The following is a 22,828-nucleotide window of genomic DNA, read 5'->3' on the forward strand; positions in this document are numbered from 1 at the left end:
AAAGGAAAAAGTCCTCGAGGATGACCATCATTTTTCTGTTGGCGGGGAGTCTTTTTTTTCCTGTACAGTAGAATTCTTGTATGTGGTAAAATAGACCACGTTACTGACATTCTGGGGACACCGGAACACAGCACAAACCGGGAGGCGTAAACAGCACTAACTCCTCACAGTGCTGGGGGCCGGCAGCCCGAGATCGAGGTGTCAGCCTGTCTGCTTTCTCCTGAGGCCTCTCTCCTCGGCTTATGGGTGGCCGCCTCCCTGCGTCTTCACATGGTCTTGTCTCTGTGAGTGCTTGTGTCTGATTCTCCTCGTTTTAGAAGGACACCAGTCCTATTGGACTGGGTCCCCAGGGACCTCACTCAGTCTTAGTGCCCTCTTTACAGGCTGGTCTCCAGATACAGTCACCGAGGTGCTGAGGGTTAGGACGTCGCATGTGAGTGGGGGGATACACTTCAGACACAACGTACGCATAAAATTTACTATTTTAACTTTTTAAAAAAATTATTTATTTTTTAAAGAGGGGAAGGGAGGGAGAAAGAGAGAGAGAAACATCAGTGTGTGGTTGCCTCTCACATACCCCGCACTGGGGACCTGGCCTGCAACCTAGGCATGTGCCCTGACTGGGAATCGAACTGGCGACCCTTTGCTTTACAGTCTGTGCTCAATCCACTGAGCTACACCAGCGAGGGCCTTTTTTTTTTTTAAAGATTGGTTTTAGAGAGGAAGGGAGATAGAAACATCGATTTGTTATTCCACTTTGTTATGCATTCACTGGTTGATTTTTGTATATGCCCTGACCAAGGATCGAACCTACAACCTTGGCGTATTGAGACAGTGCTCTAACCAATGGGGCTACATGGCCAGGGCCCATTTTAACTATTTTTAAGTGTGGCCTTTAGTGGTATTAAGTGCGTAGACATTGCTGTGCAACTGTCACCACCATTCATCTCCACAAATTTTTCCTCCTCCCAGATGGAAACCTTGTGCCCATTAAACATGAGCTCCTCCTCTTCCCCTCCTGCCAGCCTTTCTGTCTCTGTGAATTTGACTGCTCTTGGTACCTCATTTAAGTGGAGTCATATAGTCCATCCTTTTTTTTTTTGAGATTTTATTTATTTTTTTTTATTTAATCTTTTTTAAAAAGGTTTTTTTTTTTAAGATTTTATTATTTTTTTTTTTAGAGAGGGAAGGGAGGGAGAAAGAGAGAGAGAGAAACATCAATGTGTGGTTGTTGGGGGCCGTGGCCTGCAACCCAGGCATGTGCCCTGACTGGGAATCGAACCTGCAACACTTTGATTCGCAGCCCGAGCTCAATCCACTGAGCTACGCCAGCCAGGGCTTAAAAAAGTTTTTAATTTATTTTTAGAGAGGGGAAAGGAAGGGGAGAGAGGAAGAGACACATTAATGTGTGGTTGCCTCTTGAATGCCTCCTACTGGGGACCTGGTCTGTAACCCAGGCATGTGCCCTGACTGGGAATTGAACTGGCAATCCTTTGGTTCACAGTCTAGCACTCAATCCACTGAGCTACAGCAGCCAGGACCAGTCCATCCTTTTGCAAATAGGAAAAGGTAGTGGTGCTTCTACCTGTGGATTTATATGGCCATTCCTGGGCCATGGGAGCACAGGGCATGCCTTCTTGAAGCCTGGCTTCTGACTGAGGCCCTGGGGAGATACTGGGTGGGGCGGTGGAATATACCTGGGGTTGGGTTCTGTCTCTGCCTATCTAGACCTGGTGGCAGGGCCTTTGTTTATGTTTCTACAAAGTGAACGTTTCTTTTTCTTCCTGGGGAAGCAGCAAAATGGTCAAAAGAGCAGACTGTGCAGTCAGGCAGCCACTTCTGCCCCTCATCAGCTATAAGGGATTCAGGACATCGTTGTTTAAAACAGTCATCCCTGCCCTGGCTGGTGTGGCTCAGTGGACTGAGCACCAGCCTGTGAACCAAAAGATCACCAGTTTGATTCCCAGTCAGGGCACGTGCGTAGGTCACAGGCCAGGTCCCCAGGTGAGGGTATGAAAAAGGCAACCAATTGCACATCGGTATTTCTCTCCCTCTCTTTCTCCCTCCATTGCCCTCTCTCTGAAAATAAGTAAGTAAAATCTTTAAAACAGTCATCCCCCTGGCTAGAGCACTCCCACTTGGCCATGGCCAGATGCACGGGAACCTGGGAAGTGTGGTCTCTGTTTTGGAAAGCCGAGCGTCCTGCTGAAAAGCAAGGGTTCTGTTTCTGAGGGGGAGCAGGATAGTGGTTCAGGGGGAGCACCGACTTGTCTCTCTGTGCCGTCTTACTGGCTCCCTCCCCCCCAAACTTCTAACTAACACATGCTTATTGTACAAAAATAAAACAACCCAGACAATACAGAAAAACGTGAAGAAGACGTGCCAAAGAAGTATAATGCATTGGTGGCCGTCCTGTGTAAATATGGACCTGTGAGTGGCCTAAATGAGATTGCATAAGGACGCTTGCAGACAGGGTTGTTCAGAGTAGAGGAAACTTGGGAGCAGCCGCTTGCCCAAAATAGGGGGTCAGCTGCCAAAATTTAGAGGGGCGGGTAGCGTCAGACTGTGTCTAAGAGTGGGCCTGCTCGGACATCTTAGCTGCCACACCCCGCCCCTCCCCAAGCTGTACGAGCTGGTTAGGTGACCACCCCTCTGAGGCCTGCGTCTCCACCTCGGAGAGGAGTCCCAGCAGCTCACAGGTCGTGGAAGGAGTTCCATTCCCCAAGAACCCCTGTCGTCTGGGGGTGCAGGGGCTGGCACACGCTCCCTCAGAGATGGTCACGGTTGCTTTTAGATGGCTTTTGTTCACTGTTTGTAAAACTCGAGAACGTGTGTTATAAAGAGAAACAGCTAAAAGATAGTCGCCCACAGTCCTTGATGGAGTCGCGGATCACATCCTGGCGGGGGACCAGGCACCTGCCTGGTCGCACAGAACCCCCTGAGAAGGTCACACAGGACCCGAGAAGCTGTGGAGGAGGGAACTCTGCCCTCGTCAGCCATCAGCCCAGCCATCAGCAGGGGCTCCGTGTGCCTCTCCCGACCTGGGCCCTGAGCTCCGCCAGCTGTAGGGCCCATCCCTTTTCTGCCCGGTCCTCTCCTCCCCTATGTCCAATAGGAGCTCAGCGTTTTCTTTTCCTTCTTTTTTTTTTAAGATTTTTATTTATTTTTAGTGAGAGGAGAAGGGAGGGAGAAAGAGAGGGGGAGAAATGACTCTCACCCACCCCCAGTTGGGGACCTGATCCAGGCCTGTACCCTTACCGCGAATTGAACTGGCAACCTTTTGGTCCTCAGGCCGGTGCTCAACCCACTAAGCCACTCCAGCCAGGGCATTATTTTCTTATATAGCCGTTTCTTTTATGCTTTCAGAAGGTACAAGTAACAAGTATTTTTATCTTTTCCTTCACTTTTACGTGAGGCAGCCTATTTTACACAGTTCTGCACCTTGATTTTTTTTTTCATTAACAATATGTCTTAGAAATCCTCCAGGTCAGTACAGGAAGGAACTTCCTTCAGAGAGGCATTTTTCCTGCAGCTACAGCGTAGGCTAATCCTCCTTAGAGCCAGCAGCACCAAACAGCAGTTCGGAGCCTCTCCTGGAGTTCTTAAAATGGAATTCAGGCTTTGTTTTGAGGGCTCTGCAAACTCTCCAAAGCTTCTAGCAGACTGCATTAAAATGGCCTTTTTAGGGGGTGGGCTACATCTTCAAATTACACCACTGGTTACCTGGAGGGGAGGTGGGATGGGAACTGGGTAGGTAAATGGAGGGAAAGTTTCACTGTACGTCTCTTCATAAATTAAAACATTTTATGAACCCATGGAAGTAATATCTATGTGGAGTAGGGGTGAGGATTCGAAATCTTTTATTTCCTTACTCAGGGAAGTTGAAAAGCATTAGGTGTGGGCTGGTCCCCTGCAGGCCTGGCATCCTCCGGCAGAGCTCCGTGACCTGGGGCACATGGGTGGAGGGCAGTGTCTGTGAGCCTCTGAGTGGGTCCCCAAAACTGTGGGTATGAGAGTACATGCAGATGTTCTCATGTCTTCAGGGCTCTGGGGAGCTGGAATCCTAAAAAGGTCTGGTCCGATCTGCCTCGTTTTACAGGGGCGCAGAAGACCAGACTGGGTGGGGCCCCCACAGGCCACACCCTAAGCCAGGGCAAAGCTGCCAGTGGGCGTCCCTGCTCCCTCATGCTCCCTCACGCTCCCTCACGCTCCCTTGGTGTAGCCACTCAGGTGGGAGCCTCTCTGGGAGGTGGAGGGGTCCCCAGAGATGGGTGGTGCTAGACCTTCCCCAGCTGTGTGCGTTGGGGACTTCTTGGGGAGGCAGCGGGTGGCTCAGCTGGGCCGAGGCTCCTGAGACCCCAGACGCCAGGGCTCCATGGGTTCTATGTAGAGACAGGTCCCCCTGCCTGGTTCTGCCCTTTGGCGTAGTTTGGGGCTAGGCAGGGAGTACCCTGCCCACACCAGAATTCCCTTGTGGTGGTTTTCCATTGCAGAGGTTTTGTGTGCCTTTATCCTGTGCTGAAAATGACAACAATAAGTAACATTTCTACCTTCCGAATGTGTATCAGATTTCATTTGGATGATACGTAGATGTTACTGCTTTGTATCTGAATCAGTGCATTGAATGCTCCTATGAGAGGGGTGGTGTTAGCCCCAATTTTACTGTGCAGGAAATGGAGGCTGAGAGGGGTTACAAGTCTCATCAGAGGTCACACAGTGAGTGGCAGAGCTGGGCTACAGAGCCAGGGGTTGCAGCCTAGATCCTGGGCTCACAGCCCCTCTGCTCTCTGGCTTCTCACACCTGTAATTAACTAGCAGTGCTTGTCTTACTTAATAATGACACAGCTGCTGTGTCTGAGAGACCTGAGCTAATACAGCAGATACTTATATTTTTTCTCACATAAGCAGTATATATGTATTCCTGCTGTATCAAGGTATATAATTATACATATAAAACTAATATTGATATTCTTAGTGTGTTCATTTTTTTAAAGATTTATTTTAAGATTTATTTATTTATTTATTTATTTTTTAGATTTTCTTTCTTTATTTTTTTTAGAGAGGGAAGGGAGGGAGATAGAGAGAGAGACAGAGAAACTTCAATGTGCGGTTGCTGGGGGTTATGGCCTGCAACCCAGGCATGTACCTTGGCTGGGAATCGAACCTGGGACACTTTGGTTGATTTATTTATTTTTAAAGATTTATTTTATTTTTCAGTTGCCTCTCGCATGTGCCCTAGCTGGGGACCAGGCCCACAGCCTAGGAATGTGTCCTGCCAGGAATTGAACTGGTAACCTTTCGCTTTGCAGGACCACACCCAGCCAACTGAGCTATGCCGGTCAGGGCTTAGTGAGTTCATTTTTATCAGGCTTTTCCAGGTTTTTTCCAACAGGAGAGTTGGTCTGAATAACTGAGCCCACTGCTGCTAAAAACCAGGACTGCCCCGGCTGGTGTGGCTCAGTGGATTCAGTGCCAACCTGTGACCCAGAGGGTCTCCAGTTGAATTCCCAGTCAGGGCATAAGCCTGGGTTGCCAGCCAGGTCCCCAGTAGGGGGTGCTTGAGAGGTAACCACACATTGATGTTTCTCTCCCTCTTTTTCTCCTCTCTCTAAAAATAAATAAATAAGTAAACAAATAAAAAGAATAAAAATAAAATTAGGACTAACCCATTATTTACTATCTGCCTTGCCAGTTTTTAGTTGAGGTTTCTAAAATGTTGCTCTTTAAGGTTCCGAGCCTGTAAAATACTGGGATTCCAGATTCTTTGGGTTGTCTCACTTGAGGGGTTCAGGGGGACTGGGATGTCACGTTTCCCAGGTGGGAGGTTTCAAGGGTCCAAGCCCCTGCGCCCTGCGGTCACCGGGAGGTCCTGGAGGACTTGGTGCCGGGGTGTCTGCATGGAGACCGGGGCAGTGCCAGGCCCCCCACACTAGCAAACCATGGAGTCTGGGGTCTCTCCCCAGACATGGCCTTTGGGGGCATCTTATCTACTCACCAGCCCTGTGACTGCCTTCTCAGGGACCTTCCATAATTGGTCAGCAGTCCCAGGTCAGGCCCCAGCATGTGCCAGTGGATCCACGTTGGAAAGAACAGACGGGAACTCACACCTGCCCTGCTTCCCTCCTCAGGATCTTCATCATCTGGGCCATCAGCAGCTGGTTCCGCCGAGGGCAGGCCCCTCAGGACCAGGTGGGCCCCGGAGGAGCCCCGCGCGTCGCCAGCCGCAACCTGTTCCCCAAAGACACTTTAATGGTAACCGCCGGCTGGGAGGCCACACAGGGGAGGAGAGTACCAGGGAGGGTGGGGCAGTGACGCGGGCAGTGGTCCGGTCCCTGGTTACTGCGGGTCTGTGAGCAGGTCCAGAGCTGAGGAATTCTGGGCCTGTCCACAGCCCATGAAACCTGTCACTCACGTGGCACCCATGAGGAAAAATAAGTTCTTTTGGTTTTGTGGAAGTCCTATTTCTAGGGACATCCAAAGGGTCACTCAGTTGCTTAAAGACTATTTTAACAGGGTCCTTAATGTATTTTACTTTAAAAGTACGGTCAGGCTTTAAAAGTTGCAAAGGGAGGTATGTGGGAGACGGGAAAGGAAAGGAGAGGCTGAGCAGGCTGGGGAGCAGGGCAGAGGCAGGGAGAGGAGGAACCCAGAGCAGCCGAGGCTCAGGAGCATCCGAAGCAAGTGTTCAGACCCCAGTAATCCAGGCTCCTCCCTCCTTCGTGGTTCTCTGCAGCTCTGGGATACCCGGTCTCCAGAGTTCTGGTCATCAGAGGGCCACTGCTCAGCCCATCTCGGTCAGTGGGCCTTCAGGGCTCTGGACAGAGGCAGCCACAGGCACTTGGGAAGGGAGGGAGTTCTCAGAGGGTGGCTTCCCTGCACCTGCAGCAGCCAGCCGGCGCTCCTGCAGGTCTTGACCGTGCTGTGTCCACAAGCTGCTGGAGTTCTGTCCAGGATGGCGTGGGAGACTGAGGAGGGAGAAGAGGGTTCAGGGTCGCCATGATCCCTTCTAACCCCAAATTCTCATTGCCAGGCTGTCCACTCTTTAATTGGCTTTTGGTCATAGACACCGTGGACCAGACCAGGACAGGCATGGTCGGGGTGTGAGAAGAGATTTATTCTGCCAGCTACTACTCTTCTCCCCACTAACAAAGTTACTCATGTTAGGGTGCTGGCCTCTGCCCTTGCTCTCCGTCTGCTCTTTGTCCCCTTCAGAGGCTCTTACAAGCCCCCCTCCCCCCCACAGAACCTGCACGTGTACATCTCAGAGCACGAGCACTTTACAGACTTCAACGCCACGTCGGCCCTCTTCTGGGAGCAGCACGACCTTGTATACGGCGACTGGACCAGCGGCGAGAACTCGGATGGCTGCTACCAGCACTTTGCTGAGCTCGACATTCCACAGGTGGGGACAGTTCCGGGGCTCAGGCCCAGGGCTGCTGGACCTGCTCCAGGGGACTTTCCTCGGACCGACTCCCTGTCCTGCTTTCTGCAGCTCAGGCCCCAAGCCTGGCTGTGCCCTCAGCCCACGTGCCCTGTGGCCCCACGCCGCTCTCGGAGGCCTCTGCGCCCTGGCCTCCCCACAGCCCCACATGGATAGAATTGGAACTGGCCTGGGACCCTGCCGATAAACCCCCAGGGCTGGTGTATTTCCGGGTCTAAACCAGTGAAAGATCAGAGACCATCCTTGGGCCGGTGAGGTCACAGCTGGTCAGGCAGGCAGCCCCGTCCGAAGGTAATAGTGAGCGGCGATTAAGCACTTACAGTGTGCAGGGTACCCAGCCAGGCCAGCTGGTGTAACCCCCCTACAGCCCTACAAAGTGGGGACTGTTCTCTCCAGTGATAAGGACATGGAGGTGCAGAGAGGTTAAGCGACTTACCCAAGGTCACACAGCTAGTGAGAGATTCAAACTCAGGCTACCTGGCTCTGGACTCGGGCAGCCCAGACGTAAATTCTGCCTCCGCAAGAAACCCTTCCCGACTCTCGGGCAGCCACTCTCTCCAGTCTGTCACACCCAGCCCTGCCCATGCTGGGGGCTGTCCTTACCTGGACGTGGGTCTGTCCCCACAATGGGACCTCGAGCCCGCTGGATCCGTCTTGGTGACCAGTGTGCCCAGCTCTGTGCCCCTAGCGTGCGGCTGGTGCAGAATCAGTGCATGTTGAATGATCAGTGAATTTGCTGAATCAATGAAGTCGATGTCTTCATGGGGCTGTGCTGTCATTCATTTCTTCTTGGCAGGTCCCCTCAGCATTCTGAGGGAAAGGGGCATGTCTGCTGTATCTGTCTCTGTCTTGGTCTGTGGGGGCGGCTGGATACAGGGTGTGGACACAGCCTTTCTGAGGCGGATCTGCTACCCTATGTTGAGGGGCAGCTCCCACTGGGATTCACGCCCATGCCCCAGGCCCCTCCCTCCCTGAGGTCCCAGCCAACCTGAGGGGCAGCAAAAGAGATCCCCAAGGACTTGGGCCTGACCCTCCTTCCAGCTTTGAGGTGGGGGGGTGTCTCGGCTGCACCTGGTGTTACCTTACGGAGGTGGCTGAGGGACTGAGAATGGAGGTGGGGAGCTGCGGGGGCCTGTTTCGGGGAGGGGATTCACTGTTCCCTCCTCCCTGTCGCCCGCCTGGCAGAGCGTGCAACAGAATGGCTCCATCTACATCCACGTATACTTCACTAAGAGTGGCTTCCACCCGGATCCCCGGCAGAAGGCCCTGTACCGCCGGCTCGCCACAGTCCACATGTCTCGGAGTAAGTCAGTTCCCACAGCCCTGACCTGCCGTCTAGGTGGCCAGCAGCCTGGGTGCCTCAAGCCAGTGCAGGGCATTGAATCCCAGGGCCACAAGGACCAGCGGAAACCCTATGCCCAGGGGTCTGGGGTTGGCGGTCACCCTTTGTGCTCTGTGGACACAGATGGGATAGCAGTAGGCTTGGAAGAAGCAGGTGGACAGAGGGACTTTTGACAGGAGGTGATGAGCCAGCTCCTGTGCAGGACCTGGCTTAGTGGAGGTAGATGCTCAAAAACAGTCTGTTTTTGTGCAGGATGGGCTGGCTGACACTCCAGAATGTCTGTGAGTGGACAGCGGGTTGATGGACACTCCAGAGTAGTCTGTAAATGGACAGAGGGTTGATGGACACTCCAGAGCAGTGTGTGAATGGACGATGGGGTTGGTTTAATGAGGAGGGGGAGACAGGAAGACCTTTGAGATCTGTTTCATCCAGTGTGACCTAACTGCACCTGTGCTGACCCAGCTTGCGTGAGTGGGCACTGCCCAAGTGTGTGGCCCTTGGGGAATCTGTGGAACAGTGCCTCGCTCCCGTTTGACCTGTTTGCACGGGGCCTGCATGGCGGTGGCATGAGCCCTTGGCGATTGGACACACACCTCCGAGCAGTGCCCTGCGGTGTCCAGGCAAGGTGCTGAGGGCCCTGGAATTGGATATGGCCAACATTCTCAGTCTTGCTGGCTGCCAGCTGGGGCTGAACCAACCCCTGGGACTGCGAGTGCCCCCGAGAAGCCCTGGGTCAGAGGTAGCCATTTATGACTTCTAACACGGCCTTACACTGAGACAGATTTTCTCTGCCCAGGGCATCTTCTAAAACTTTTTCTTACCTCTTGTTACAAGTACAGTGCACCCTTGAACAGCACAGGGGTTAGGGGTACAGGCCTCTGCACAGTTGAAAATATATATATAATTTTTTAAAGGTTTTATTTACTTATTTTTAGAGGGAAGGGAAGGAGAAAGAGAGGGAGGGAAACATCAGTGTGTGGTTGTTTCTTGCAAGCCCCCCAGTGGGGTCCTGGCCTACAACCCAGGCAGGTGCCCTGACTGGGAATCAAACCAGCGACCCTTTGGTTTGCAGCCCATGCTCAATCCACTGAGCCACACCAGCCAGGGTTGTATGTATGATTTTTTGCTTTTCTTTTTCTTTTGTATTATAATTGTTTTACTCCCCCAAAACTTAGTTGTCCCTGGTATCTGTCGGGGGTTGGTTCTAGCATCCCCAGCAGGTACCAAACTCGAGGATGCTCAAATCCCTTATATAAAACAGCATAGATCAGTGCACATGGTTGGCTCTGCATCCGTGGATTCCCAGCTACAGATCAGAAGCAGTGCAGATACTTGTTTTTACATCCTCGTGAAATGGACCTGTGCAATTCACACCCATGTTGTTCAGGGCTCAACTGTATGTGGTTTAAAATTCAAATGATCAACACAGTGAAACTCATGAGCCTCCTGTTCCCCCTTTCCCTCCTCCCCCAGTTCCCACCCGCCACAGGCAATGACTTTCGAGTTCATTTAGCTGTTTCTTTTGCTTTTTAATCCCCTGGCTCCCAGTGACAAGCCAATACCTCAATTTCTTGCTTTTTCAGTTTGAGATGTTATTTCCTGACTTCCTACTCTGGAAGAGGAAATCCTAGCACATTAACATAATTTTGATTAGGTTAACATTTGGTATTCAAATAACTGAGGGTGTGACTCTGTTTACATCTGAACCACACTGTGAACATAGTTTGTTTTTTCTTTTCTGTCCAACTTCTCCTCTTCCGTGAGGTCCATGAGTGTTGGCATATATTTGAGTTTCAGCAGCTCTGGAGAAAGCTCTTTTTTTTTAAAAGATTTTTAATTTATTTTTAGAGAGGGGGAAAGGAGGGAGAAAGGGAGAAAATATCAACGTATGGTTGCCTCTTGCACGCCCCCTACTGGGGACCTTGCCCACAACTCAGGCATGTGTTCTTAACTGGGAATGGAACTGGCAACCCTTTGCTTTGTAGTTCGGTGCTCAGTCCACTGAGCCACACCAGCCAGCACTCTCCTGTGAATTTTGAGAGCTCCATCTTGCTTTCATTTTCCTGCGCCTGTGGATTTGTTGATGATCCATCTGGCTGTTTTGGGTAGCACAATAACAGATTTACTTCTATTCGTGTGGTTATGTCTTTCTTACTTATTTTGATAAAAAATGTCCCAGCTCTGGTGTGATTCAGTGGGTTGGGCATCATCCTGCAAAGCAAAAGGTCACCAGTTCAATTCCCAGTCAGGGCACATGCCTGGGTTGTGGGCCAGTCCCTGGTTGGAGCTCATGCAAAAGGCAACCAGTTCATATTTCTCTCACACATCAATGTTTCTCTTCCTCTCTTTCTCCTTCCCTTCTCCTCTAAAATTAAATAAATAAAATCTTTTAAAAAAATAAAAATATCCCAGTCTTTGTGGCTGGGACCCCAGACTAGCGATCTTGGGCAGGATGGTGCGGAGGGGCTAGGTCAAAGTGCTGCATTTTGCAAAATGTGAAGTAACAAGAATTTGTTCAGAGACTTTTTTGTGCCACAAGAAATAAAAGCAGTACAGCTGTGGAGTGAGATAGAAATGCAACATCCAGGGTTGGCTGGTGGCAGAAATCGGGATACTGGCTCTTCGTCAAGTACTGATGGATGCCGAGCTGGGAGAGCAGCGCCTCCTGCTTCAGTCAGCAGACAAGCCTGCCAGCATCCCCCCATCGGTGGAGGGTAGTGCTGTGGAGCCCCTTGAGAAAGATACGGGAGAAGCTGAAGAGAAATGTAACATTTAATAAAAGTTGCCCCGGCTGTTACGGCTCAGTGGATTGCGTGCCGACCTGTGACCTAAATTGCCGCCGGTTCGGTTCCCAGTCAGGGCACGTGCCTGGGTTGCAGGCCGTGGGTGCCTGGTTGGGGGTGTGCAAAAGGCAACAAATCGATATATCTCTCATATGTCAGATGTTTCTCTCCCTTTCCCCTCCCTCTAAAATTACATAAATAAAAATTCTAAAAAGGTTTTAATAAAATGCACTGCTGAGGAACATGCGGTGGGTGAAGTCTCACAGCCACTGGCTTCTCCACTCCGTGGTGCAGTCCCCCTGTCTGTAGGGACCTCGGGAAATGACTGTGAAGGGGAGAGAGCCATCAGCTTCAGAACACGAAGCGTGCCTGCTGACGGCAGGACACAGATTCAGAAGAACTTGGGGCAGAAAGGGCCAGGTGAGCACACAGCCATGTTCCGGGGACTTGGCTCATGCCCGTGTCAGAGGCAGGCCTTGTCATCGTGTGTCCGCGGCCCACAGGCTGCGCCCCTCGGAGCTGTGAGCCAGGCCGCAGAGACTGTAAAAGCCCAGACGCACGCACAGGAAAAGGAAGTGTATGAAGAGTTGTTCTGGAGCAGAAACAAAGCTTTAGGGCAACACATAATGAAATCCCTTGTACTTCCAGAGTGCTAAAATCCAAATTGGGTACACTTACCTTTGATCACATTTTGGTTTTTCTTCTCCAGAAGTTAAGCTAGTTTACGTTGAGGTCTTACAAATGGAACTAGAGATAGAAGGAAGGCCTTAGGGGGGAAAAATGGAAGGATAACTGAAGTGCGAGGAAAGATGTCAGTGGTGGACAGACTATTCCGTGACTAGGTTCTAACATTAACCGGACTCACTGAGGTGTGGCCCCTTCTCATTGACCCGTCTCAGCGCCCACCCCCAGCACCTCCACGCCCAGTGACGTCGTCGTTACTATGGAACTGGTACGGGGCTGTCAGCAAAGTGGGGAGGCACTCCAAGTCATGATTGGACAGTCTGGATGTGACATATTTTTATAATTTCTAGATTTAAAACATAAGTCAAATAAACACATGATTTTAAAAGTTAAAAAAGAGCCCTGGCTGGTGTGGCTCAGTGGACTGAGTGTTGGCCTGTGAAGTAGAGGGTCACTTGTTCGATTCCCAGTCAGGGCACATGCCTGCATTGTGGGCCAGGTCCCCAATGTGGGGTGGGTGAGAGGCAACCACACATTGTTGTTTCTCACCCCCTCTTCCTCCCTTCCCCTCTCTAAAAATAAGCAGATAAAGTCTTAAAAAAGTTTAAGAAGAATATCCCAGAGGATGACCTTTTTTTGTTATTATCTACACTGCATTGAACAGAAGGTTGGCGGCTCAGTGCCCCTGTGTGCTGAGCTCTGTTTTAGGTGAGCGAGTCTGGAATGTGCTCTTTGGATGTTCTGCCTGCTGCCTTGCTTTCGGAGATGTGGGCAGAGGTGAGCTGAGGGGGTGTGGCCTGCAGGGGTCATCCCTAAGGACAGGTCCCACAAGTGGGATTCCTCAGGTCCCTGGGGTAGACATGCCTGACACCTCAGAGGTTGCCTTGAACATGACCCAGGTGGGTGGCTGCTCACTTGTGTCCAGTTGGCCCTCACTGAGGCCAGTAGTTTTCGTGGTTTTGCCTTTGAGGAATGAGACCTTGTTGCCGTGTGGTGTTCACAGTCACAGGGACGGTTGTCAGTGTGGGCTGCGAAGTAGCCTGCGGCCGGTGGACCTGGAAAGCCCATCAACAGCACCCAGCCCTGCCGCACAGCTGGGACCCCTTGGAGCAGGGACTCGGAGCTGGCCACCCACTTCCAGGGCGAAGGATGAGAGGTTGGGGGCAGAGTAGCCCCTCCTTGAAGGGCCAGCACTCGGGACACTAGAGCAGCGTTGTCCCCTAGAGAGACAGTGCCAGCCACTGCGTCGTTTTAACTTTTCTAGCGGCCACGTTAGAAAACAAAGAAACTATAAAATTAACATTAGTAACAATTTTATTGAGTGACATATTGTCATTTCAACATGTAATCAGTGTAAAAGTCACCGGGATTCTCATACGTTCTTGTTCTTCCTCTGCGTGGAGCCTCCGGGTCAGGTGTGGGTTGCACTCACAGCGCCCCCCCCCCCCCCCCGTCTGGTCAGCCCCGTCGGCGGTGCTCAGGGGCCTTGTGTGGCTGCTGCACTTCTAGGAGCTTGAACTCCAAGAAAAGGGGGCTCTTTCCTTCCCGCAGAAGCCAGGTCCACTTTGCATTATAATCCCATCTGCGTGCTACCAAGCTGTAGAATGTTCTCCACCTGAGCCACAGCCTTTCTCCTGGGCCTCCTCCTCCAGGCCCCCTGGGGCCCAGCTAGGCACGACCCCTCCCTCCCCTGCGCAGCCTCCCCTGGGTGCGGAACAGCAGCGGAGCATGTCCCTCTGGAACTGGTTCTTTGGGATGCCCACCCCCAGGTGTCACTGCTCCCCTGGACCTGGGGCCGAGGTCTCAAATGCATTAGTAACGACAGAGGCAATGACATGATGTCTATGTTCACAGTAAGGTCTTTAGGCCCTGGGCCGAAGCCCTGAGTCCATTCCCAGAAATGTTTTTGACCGTGAGCTCGTGTGTAGTATCCAGATGCCTGAAGCTCTTGTTCTGAGTGGGTAGGAAGGATCTGGGCCCTAATGTTCATGTGTATGTGACATGCAGGGACCCTCTGCCTGTCTGGGCTCTGTGGAGCAGAGAGCCACTTCCTAGTGATCCTGCCGAGAAGAGGTGGGGCTTTTGTCCCCACTCTCCAGAGAAGGGACTGAGGCCTGGGGAAGTGACGTGGCTCACCAGCGTTGCTCAGCTTGTGTGAGACAGCTAGGCTATGTGACTCTAGGGCTCGTGGGCTCAGCCAGCACCCTCTCCCATCTCCCCATCTCTCTCTGGCTCCTGGGGGCAGGATGGAGAAGTCACAGGAGGGGCAGGCCGCATTTTCCCCCAGCGTGCAGGAGAGCTGAAAAGGACCCAAGCAGGGTGGAGGTGAGGGGGTTAGACATAAGCAAGCACCTGCTCCTTCCTCCTGGCAAGTCTCGGCATGGCTCAGGCACGGTGGCAGAGGGCCCGTGGTCAACCTGGCTCCTGCAAGAGGAAGTGAGGTCTCCTCCTCCTGGCTGGGGATTCACAGCCCCAAAGCATTTCTCACACCAGTGGTTCTGGGCCTTCTCCAGAACTGTCTGCAGCTCACCGGTGTATGCTCATGAACCCCTAGTCACGGGGCACTTGCCAGGGGCCCATCCCCTCCTGGGGTCCACAGACAGGCTGAGGGGGCAGACAGCAAACCAACCAGTGGGCGTGCAGATTGGAGGCAGTGTTGGGATTGTGGAGGAAAATAGAAATGGTGAGGAGCGTGACTGGCTGGCCTCCTCTTGGGTGTGTAGGGAAGCCCTGTGGGAAAGGGGCATTCACCAGGGACTTGAGGGGTGAGGAGCCAGCCAGGAAGATCCCAGCCATGGTGGATATGTGTCAGGGGGATGGAGCAGCGTGACTGAAGGCCCCGGGTTGATGCATGTGGGGAGGGAGAAGAGAGGCGGGCGAGTGCTGAGACGTCGATGGGGCTTGTGCGCATTGGAGGTGCCCTGCTCGGGCAGCAGGAGCCGTCTGGGGTTTGGGAGCGGAAGAACAAGACCAGACCCTCGGTTTAGAAGAGCTGCTGGCCACCCTGCAGAGAGAAGGTCACAGGAGGCCAGCGAGGAGGTGACTACAGTTATCCAGGAGGGGCCCTGGTAGTTGGGCACCACCAGAAGGAGTGGTAGTTGGGTTGGAGGCACGTGCCAGAGGCGGCGTCCCCAGGACAGGCAAGGTGGGACAGACACAGCAGATGGTGGAACAGGAAGACTTCATGTTTCCGCCCCGAGTCCTCTGCTGGATGCTGGTGTCACTGTAAGGATGGGGAAAGCGGGACTGGGTGGGGTCTGAGAGGGCAGCTCGGGCTTGCTGGTCGCGGTTCCCGTCAGTTGGAGGGTGGGACAGTGGGAGTCAGGGAGCTGGTGAGCAGCTCTGGGTGGGCAGGGGTCCAGGGCCCAGATCCTAGCGGACTTCACGTCCACCCGCTCTCTGCCGCCCTCCACAGTGATCAACAAATACAAGCGCCGGCGGTTTCAGAAAACCAAGAACCTGTTGACAGGAGAGACAGAAGCTGACCCAGAAATGATCAAGGTAAATGAGCAGAGCTCTCCGGCCCTGGGTTGGGGGGGTGGGCGGCGGTTGCTCTTCGAGGCCTAGCAGCCAGCCCTGAGCCGCTGTGGGAGCTCGGTCATCTTCTCTCCTCTCTGACCTCAGTTTCTCCTCTCTGGATGTGGGGTTGGGAAGCAGGGCTACCTCTCAGGGAGTGGGAGGATTCCAGGTGAGGGTGGGTCCCTTCACTATTCCCGTTTTCAGATGGGGACACTTGCCCGAAGTGTCACAGCCAGGAAATGACAGGGCAGGAAATCACACCCGAGCAGGCAGAGCAGGGACCAATGATGAGTTTCCAATAGGAATTGTGGGTGGGCTGGGGGCACCAGGACGTTAACCTGTGCTGGGTGCCAAGAACCTTTCTTTCCTGCAAGGTGGTCCCCAGCAGGCAGTCCGGGAGGGTGGAGGCTGTACATGGGCCCCGCTTCAGGCCTGGGTTTCCCACTGCCAGGTGGCTGGGGGTGCCGAGCTGTGGGGTCTGTGGAGGCTTGTGTGGGTCTGGCCGGGGTGAGCCCCCAGCCACTGGTCACTGTGGTGGTTGCTCTTCTGTCACAATGGTCTCGGGAGCCCTCAGAGGAAAGCAAGCAGGTGCCTCTGAGCCCCACCACCCCTGTCTCCCCTCAGAGAGCCGAGGACTATGGACCTGTAGAGGTGATCTCCCACTGGCACCCCAACATCACCATCAACATCGTGGACGACCACACGCCGTGGGTGAAGGGCAGCGTGCCTCCACCCCTGGACCAGTGTGAGGCCCCCAGCCCCCAGGGGCTTCTGACCAGGCCTTTTCCTCGTCTCCTGGGTCTCTATCTACCCAGCCTGCCCACCCTGCCCCAGCTCCCCCTAGACACTCCCCTTTCTTCCTTGCGTACCCCGGGTAACCCCAGCCCTGACCACCAGTGTTTCTGAGCCAGCCTGCAGACAAGGCTCCTGCAGCCCACGAGCTGTTTTCAAAAAAATGTGCATCACTTGCTGACTTGAAATTGGGACAGCATCGCTTAAAAAACCCAGGTTCCTGACTTCTTTGATAAAACCCTGATATGTGGTCACCCCTGGGGCTGCCGTGGGCTGGAGCTGAGCCAAAGCTGTCCCCTTCGCTGGGGCCTGCCCAGCCCTTCCTACCCTGTTCCCTTCGCTGAGATCAGGTGGCCCTTCAGCCTCGTGGCAGAGCCGCTAAATGTCCCGACCTCCCATCTCTGTTGGAGCCTCTCTGAATTTTCCGCCTCATCCTGGAGGGCCTGAGGCAGTCTCCCACCCTCGCGGGTGCCCGTGGCTCCGGCCCAGGCTGAGTGGTGCCCTGCCCGTGTGCCTGCAGATGTGAAGTTCGACGCCGTGAGTGGTGATTACTACCCCATCATCTACTTCAACGACTACTGGAACCTGCAGAAGGACTACTACCCCATCAATGAGAGCCTGGCCACCCTGCCGCTCCGCGTGTCCTTCTGCCCGCTCTCGCTCTGGCGCTGGCAGCTGTACGCCGCCCAGAGCACCAAGTCGCCCTGGAACTTCCTGGGTGATGAGCTGTATGAGCAGTCGGATGAGGAGCAGGACTCAGTGAAGGTGAGGTGGGGGTGGGTGGGGGCTTCCCAGCACCCTCCTGGGCTGCAGGAGGGGAAGGGGAAGTGGGCCAGGCTGGCGGCCTGGGGACCTCCGGCCAGTGCCGCCCTGACCAGTTTCACAACCTCCCGGAGCCCTCCCCACCCGCAGCCCTGGCTGACGGGGCCCCGACTCCGAGGTGTCTGTTGTCCTCCTGTCAAAGCCTTTCTGTGTCCTTGGTCGGGCTCTCTGGGTCTGGGCCTCCCTGCCCTGCTCCATAGCCTGTTTCTCCCCAGCTGTGGGCTCTGACCTGATGTCTCTGCTCACTGGCACCATCCTCTTGAGCATCCCCTGGTGTCCCCATCTTTCTCTGCCTGTGTCTGTGACATTGAGACTCCGTAGTGCCTGCCTGGGGTTGTCTTTAGTGCTGGGTTTCTGTTGTCACTCCATCTCTCTGTCACCCTGCCTCTCTCCCCATCGCGGTCTCCCTGTCTCTCGACATCTCCCTCTGCACTACTCAGCCACCCCTCCGTGCCCACCTGTCCATCTCTGGCCAGCCCCAGGGCCAGGTCTATGAGCAGGTTCTTCTGGGCATCCAAGAGGAGAGAGGGGTTGGCTAGTTAAGGTGCTGCGTTGGTCAGCCCCACAGCGAGGCCATGGCAGTGCTCATAGGTGTCTCCCCCCACCCCCAGGTGGCCCTCCTAGAGACCAACCCCTACCTGCTGGCACTCACCATCATCGTGTCCATCGTCCACAGTGTCTTTGAGTTCCTGGCCTTCAAGAACGGTAGGGGTGGGACCTTGGGGCCTGTGAGAGGCCATAGAGGGCTGAGGGTGGTAGGGTGCCTGGTCGGGGGATAGTGCCTTCCCCCTCTTCCCTCATTCCCCACAGGTCCTCTCCCTACTGGGGGTCTCTCAGCCCCACTCTCCAAGGCCTGGTGCACTGGCAAGGATGATGACCCCAAAACTCCCAGCCCAGAAACTCCCATCCACCGGGCGTGGTACGGGGGGAGGGGCCGGGCCGGGGAACTCCGAGGCCTGGAGCAGGGAAGCCCCAGAGCTGCTCCCATCACCCTGCCCAGCAGGCTGCCTGCCGGGAAAGGTCCTCTGAGGGCTGAGTGGACGGGGCCCATCCGAGTGGGAAGGTGACAGCCAGGTCCCCAGAAGGCCCCTATGTTCCAAAGGTCAGCAGGAGTGATGGCCAGGGTGTGAGGGGTCCGGCCTAGTGGCAGGTGCTGTTCTGAGTGCCCTCACTGGTGAGCTCGTTGAGTCCTCGCAGCCACAGCCCCATGAGGAAGCCTGTCGTTACCTCCATGCTTATTGAGGAAGCAGAGGCTCAGGGGGATGAGCTAACTTGCCCACAGTCACCCAGCTCCGATTGGCAGAGCCAGGATTGGGGCTCAGGCAGCTGGCTCTGGCACCCACTTTCATCCTCTTGGTCTTGCCTTAAGACAATATTGCTGTGATTAAAAGTTACATTCTAGAAGATCGTAATATCAAAACTGGACAGGAAGTGCTGACCACTGATAGGGAGTCCATTGGCTGTGGTGTGTGCAGGTGCCGGCTTACAGACACTTCTGCTGACCCTGAACTGCGTCAGCTGGGGTCCCTCCTTTCCTGATGATATGTGAAGGCACAGAGGGGGTGGTCACTCGCCCAAGGTCACACAGCAGGGGCGTGGGCCCTGGGTGAGCCCAGCTTTACACCCAATGCTTGCTGCCTCCCTGGTTGGGGCAGAACTTGGATCTCCTCGCCCCCACCAGGTCCCACCTGCAGACCCATTCTCCCTGGTCAGAATTGGGGAGGTTTCTGTGAATGTCCCCTTTAAATCTCGGGGTCTACTGGGGTCGGGGGAGCCTGCCAGTATGCTGGAGCTCCAGAATCAGAACCAGAGCTGGGGGCAGGGACGTCGGCCAGGCTCACAGCCTCACTCACTGAGTGCAAAGCTGGCTGTGCTTGACTGCAGGCCAGGCTTCGCAACGGGCGGCCTCCTGTGGCTGCAGGTATTAAACACTCGACCCCGGCAGCATCAGGCGGTGCTGACAGGGAGCCCGGGGCTCAGAGGGGGCAGACCTGGGCCCTGTGGGCTGGGTCAGGAACAGGTGCTCCGGTTGGAGGCTGGAGCCTGGAGTCCTCGTGTGTACCCCAGGTGTCTGCGGGGGCCACTTCCCTCACAGCCTGAGGGTGGTGGGCCGGAGGGGTTGGTTTTGAAGTGCATGTCCCAGGTCTTCCCAACCACGGGAGGCAGCCTGGCACCAGGGTGGACGGCCCAGGTCTGGTGTCACCACAACCCAGCTTCCAGCCAGGTTCTGCCAGGCCAGGCTGCGAGGCCTCAGGGAAGTGGCTTCTCTGACCAGCCCTTAGCAGCACCTGGTGCGTGGTGAGCACGTGGGACGGGGCAGCAGTTACTGTCACTAGTCGAGGGACTCCGCTCAGAGTAGGGATGTCAGATGCAAGGATGGCAGAGGTTCTGCCTGCAGTGCTCCAGGTGGCTCCCGAGAAGCAGAGGCTCTTTCTGGGTTGGAGGGGGTCGTGTGCACCCCTCCCCCTTGGGCCACCCAGCACCTAGCCTGGGGTCTGAGGAAGGAGGGGCCCGAGAGAGCCACAGGAAGGACTCGGCTCAGCTTGTGGCCCCCCTCCCGTGCACAGACATCCAGTTCTGGAACAGCCGGCAGTCCCTGGAGGGCCTGTCCGTGCGCTCCGTCTTCTTCGGCGTCTTCCAGTCCTTCGTGGTTCTCCTCTACATCCTGGACAACGAGACCAACTTCGTGGTCCAGGTCAGCGTGTTCATAGGGGTCCTCATTGACCTCTGGAAGATCACCAAGGTCATGGATGTCCGGGTAAGGCTGGGCAGCTATTCTGTTTTAGGGGCTGCCAGGGGTTAGGAGGGGGCCTGTCTGGTCAGGCGGGCTCTGGAGCTGGCCCCTGGGTGTTTCCCAGCGCCCGCTGCACTCCCAGGACCAAGGGGATTTTCGCACCAGGGGATTTTTCGGGTCATGTGTGGGGCAGGGGAACTGGGAACAGTGGGGAGGGGCAGGGGCTGGAACAGGCACCGGGCGGCGGGAGCCAGCACGGCAGCCGACCGTGGCCCCCTCCCTGTCTGCAGCTGGACCGGGAGCACAGGGTGGCCGGATTCTTTCCCCGCCCAACCTTCAAAGACAAGTCCACGTATGTCGAGTCCTCGACCAAAGTGTATGACGATGTGAGTACCCCCACAGTGGGCCACGGGGAGGGTTTCTGGGCACTGCACTCTCCTGGGGGACTGGGGGGCAGGTGACAGGGCATCTGCCTGAGGGCTGACTAGCCTGCGCTCTGTGACCTGTCACACCCTCCAGTGTCACCCACCTGCCACGTATACTTCCTGTCTGAATCCAAAGTTCCCAGGGCCACCTGGAAATTCCCCTGGGCTGGCCTGCCAGACCAGGTGTGGGTGAGGACAGGGATCAGGGGTGTAGGGTGGGGCTGGAGGGGCTGGGTCCTAACCCCACCCCGTGCCCCACAGATGGCGTTTAGGTACCTGTCGTGGATCCTCTTCCCACTGCTGGGCTGCTATGCTGTCTACAGCCTTCTGTACCTGGAGCACAAGGGCTGGTACTCCTGGGTGCTCAGCATGCTCTATGGCTTCCTGCTGACCTTCGGTGAGCCCCTCCGCCCCTCGCTGGGCCGTGCTGGGGACTCAGCAGTGATCCCGTTGGGCCGTCCTGGCCCGGCCCTTGAAGCACTCAGGGGCCAGTGTTGGGGGCAGACTCGTCCCCAGACAGGGACAGCCCAGGGTGGGCAGGGGTGGCGCACGGGTATCCTGGAAGAGACGGTTGGTCTGGTCTGGGGGTCAGGGAGGGCTTCCTGGAGACCGTGAATGGCCCTTTTAAGTCCTCGTCCTCAGGGGACCCACACAGTAAACAAGCAGTCGGGTGACTCGCAGCCTGTGATGGGTGCCTGGAAGGGGTCGGGTAAGGGGTGCACAGTAGTCGGTGGTCAGGAGGCCTGTCCAGGGAGATGATGTGTGAACAGGCGAGAAAGATGCCACGGGAGGGAGCCACTCAAAGGCCCTCAAGTGGGACGTGCCTGAGGGGTTGGAAGCAGCAGGGAGGCCGTGGTGGCCAGAGTAGAGTGAGTGAGGGGAGTGCTGGAAGTGAGGTCAGAGGTCGAGTATCGGGACACCCCTCTCTGCTCATGGCTGTCCCCTCACCTCCACCACAGGTTTTATCACCATGACACCCCAGCTCTTCATCAACTACAAGCTCAAGTCTGTGGCTCACCTGCCCTGGCGCATGCTCACCTACAAGGCCCTCAACACCTTCATCGATGACCTCTTCGCCTTTGTGATCAAGATGCCCGTTATGTACCGGATCGGCTGCCTGCGGGATGGTGAGGCACAGCGGGCGGGCGAGCGGGAGGCTGCTGCTGGAGCTGGGCAGGCACAGGCGGGGCTCAGGGCTGAGGGAGGCACCCTGTTCCTGGGCTGGGGGTCAGCCTGAGGGGGCTCAGCCCACCTTTGCAGGACCTCCCGACGCCCACCTGATGGTGGGCCAGTTGGGCCCCTTCCCTTCACACCACCCCCCTCACCCCACCTCTAGATGTGGTCTTCTTCATCTACCTCTATCAACGGTGGATCTACCGCGTCGACCCCACGCGGGTGAACGAGTTTGGCATGAGTGGCGAGGCCCCGACAGCAGCTGCCCCCGTGGCAGAGGCCCCGACGGCAGCAGGGGCCCTCCCACCCCCACCCACTCCCGCCCCTGCCACAACCACCTCTGCCGCTGGGGAGGAGGCCTCCTCACCCCTCCCTGCCAAGTCCACCCCGGGCGCCAGCTCCACCGAGGAGCCCCAGGAAGTCCCTCCAAAGCCAGCAGAGGACAAGAAAAGGGATTAACTGTTCCTGGTCCTCACCGTCCACTCTGGCTCCTGGTGACCACCTCCCCTGCCAACCCAGTCCCCTCGCCTCCCTCCCTGTTGCCCTTTCCCTGGACAGATCGGGCCGGGGCAGCGGGAGGCACCCCCTGGGTCAGGGCCCAGTGTGTGGTGTGGGGGTTGGGGCAGGTCAGGGCACGTGGTCTGTGGAGGCGCTGTCTGTCTGTCTGTTCCTGTGTTCTAGCCATCTTGCCCCGCCAGCCCAGCACCATTGGGAATCATGGTGAAGCCGACGCGGCACTGCTGAGGGTTGGGCCGGGCTGGGGAGAGGCCAGGGCCCTCTGTGGGACTCCCATGGCCGTCCATCGTCTTGTCCCGCATCCCTGACCAGCCCATCCTCCCAGACGCCGCCCTTTAACACAGTCTGGATTTAATAAATTCATGTGGGTGTTTAACTTAAACTCAACAAACCCCCCTCGTGCCTTCCTTCCTCTGTCACCTCGGAGAGCAGGTATGGGTGGCTCTCCCAGGTCTGGGAAGGAGACCTGCAGGGTGCAGGACACGATGCTCGGCCAGGCCCCTTCCCACCCTACTGACCCTCCCAGCAGCCCTCTGATGGGCCTTCCATAACTGTCCCCATCTCACAGATGGGGAGCTGCTCGCTGTGACGTCACTG

General features: G+C 55.5%; 1 protein-coding gene across 1 annotated transcript in view; it reads left to right on the plus strand.

The window, feature by feature from the left end:
• Nucleotides 1-22,618, plus strand: part of CLPTM1 (CLPTM1 regulator of GABA type A receptor forward trafficking) — a 28,429-nt gene extending 5,811 nt beyond the window's left edge. The window contains exons 3-14 of the mRNA XM_028529997.1: nucleotides 6,129-6,252; nucleotides 7,244-7,402; nucleotides 8,627-8,744; nucleotides 15,666-15,751; nucleotides 16,394-16,514; nucleotides 17,082-17,326; nucleotides 17,995-18,088; nucleotides 19,951-20,141; nucleotides 20,408-20,503; nucleotides 20,804-20,939; nucleotides 21,502-21,669; nucleotides 21,879-22,618. Of these exons, the coding sequence (XP_028385798.1) occupies nucleotides 6,129-6,252; nucleotides 7,244-7,402; nucleotides 8,627-8,744; nucleotides 15,666-15,751; nucleotides 16,394-16,514; nucleotides 17,082-17,326; nucleotides 17,995-18,088; nucleotides 19,951-20,141; nucleotides 20,408-20,503; nucleotides 20,804-20,939; nucleotides 21,502-21,669; nucleotides 21,879-22,174 (1,834 nt within the window). The 3' untranslated portion in view covers nucleotides 22,175-22,618. The remainder of the gene's footprint in view (nucleotides 1-6,128; nucleotides 6,253-7,243; nucleotides 7,403-8,626; nucleotides 8,745-15,665; nucleotides 15,752-16,393; nucleotides 16,515-17,081; nucleotides 17,327-17,994; nucleotides 18,089-19,950; nucleotides 20,142-20,407; nucleotides 20,504-20,803; nucleotides 20,940-21,501; nucleotides 21,670-21,878) is intronic.
• Nucleotides 22,619-22,828: the final 210 nt, after the last annotated feature.

Source organism: Phyllostomus discolor, chromosome 12 (genome assembly GCF_004126475.2).
Source record: "Phyllostomus discolor isolate MPI-MPIP mPhyDis1 chromosome 12, mPhyDis1.pri.v3, whole genome shotgun sequence".
Classification (NCBI taxonomy): Eukaryota; Metazoa; Chordata; class Mammalia; order Chiroptera; family Phyllostomidae; genus Phyllostomus; species Phyllostomus discolor.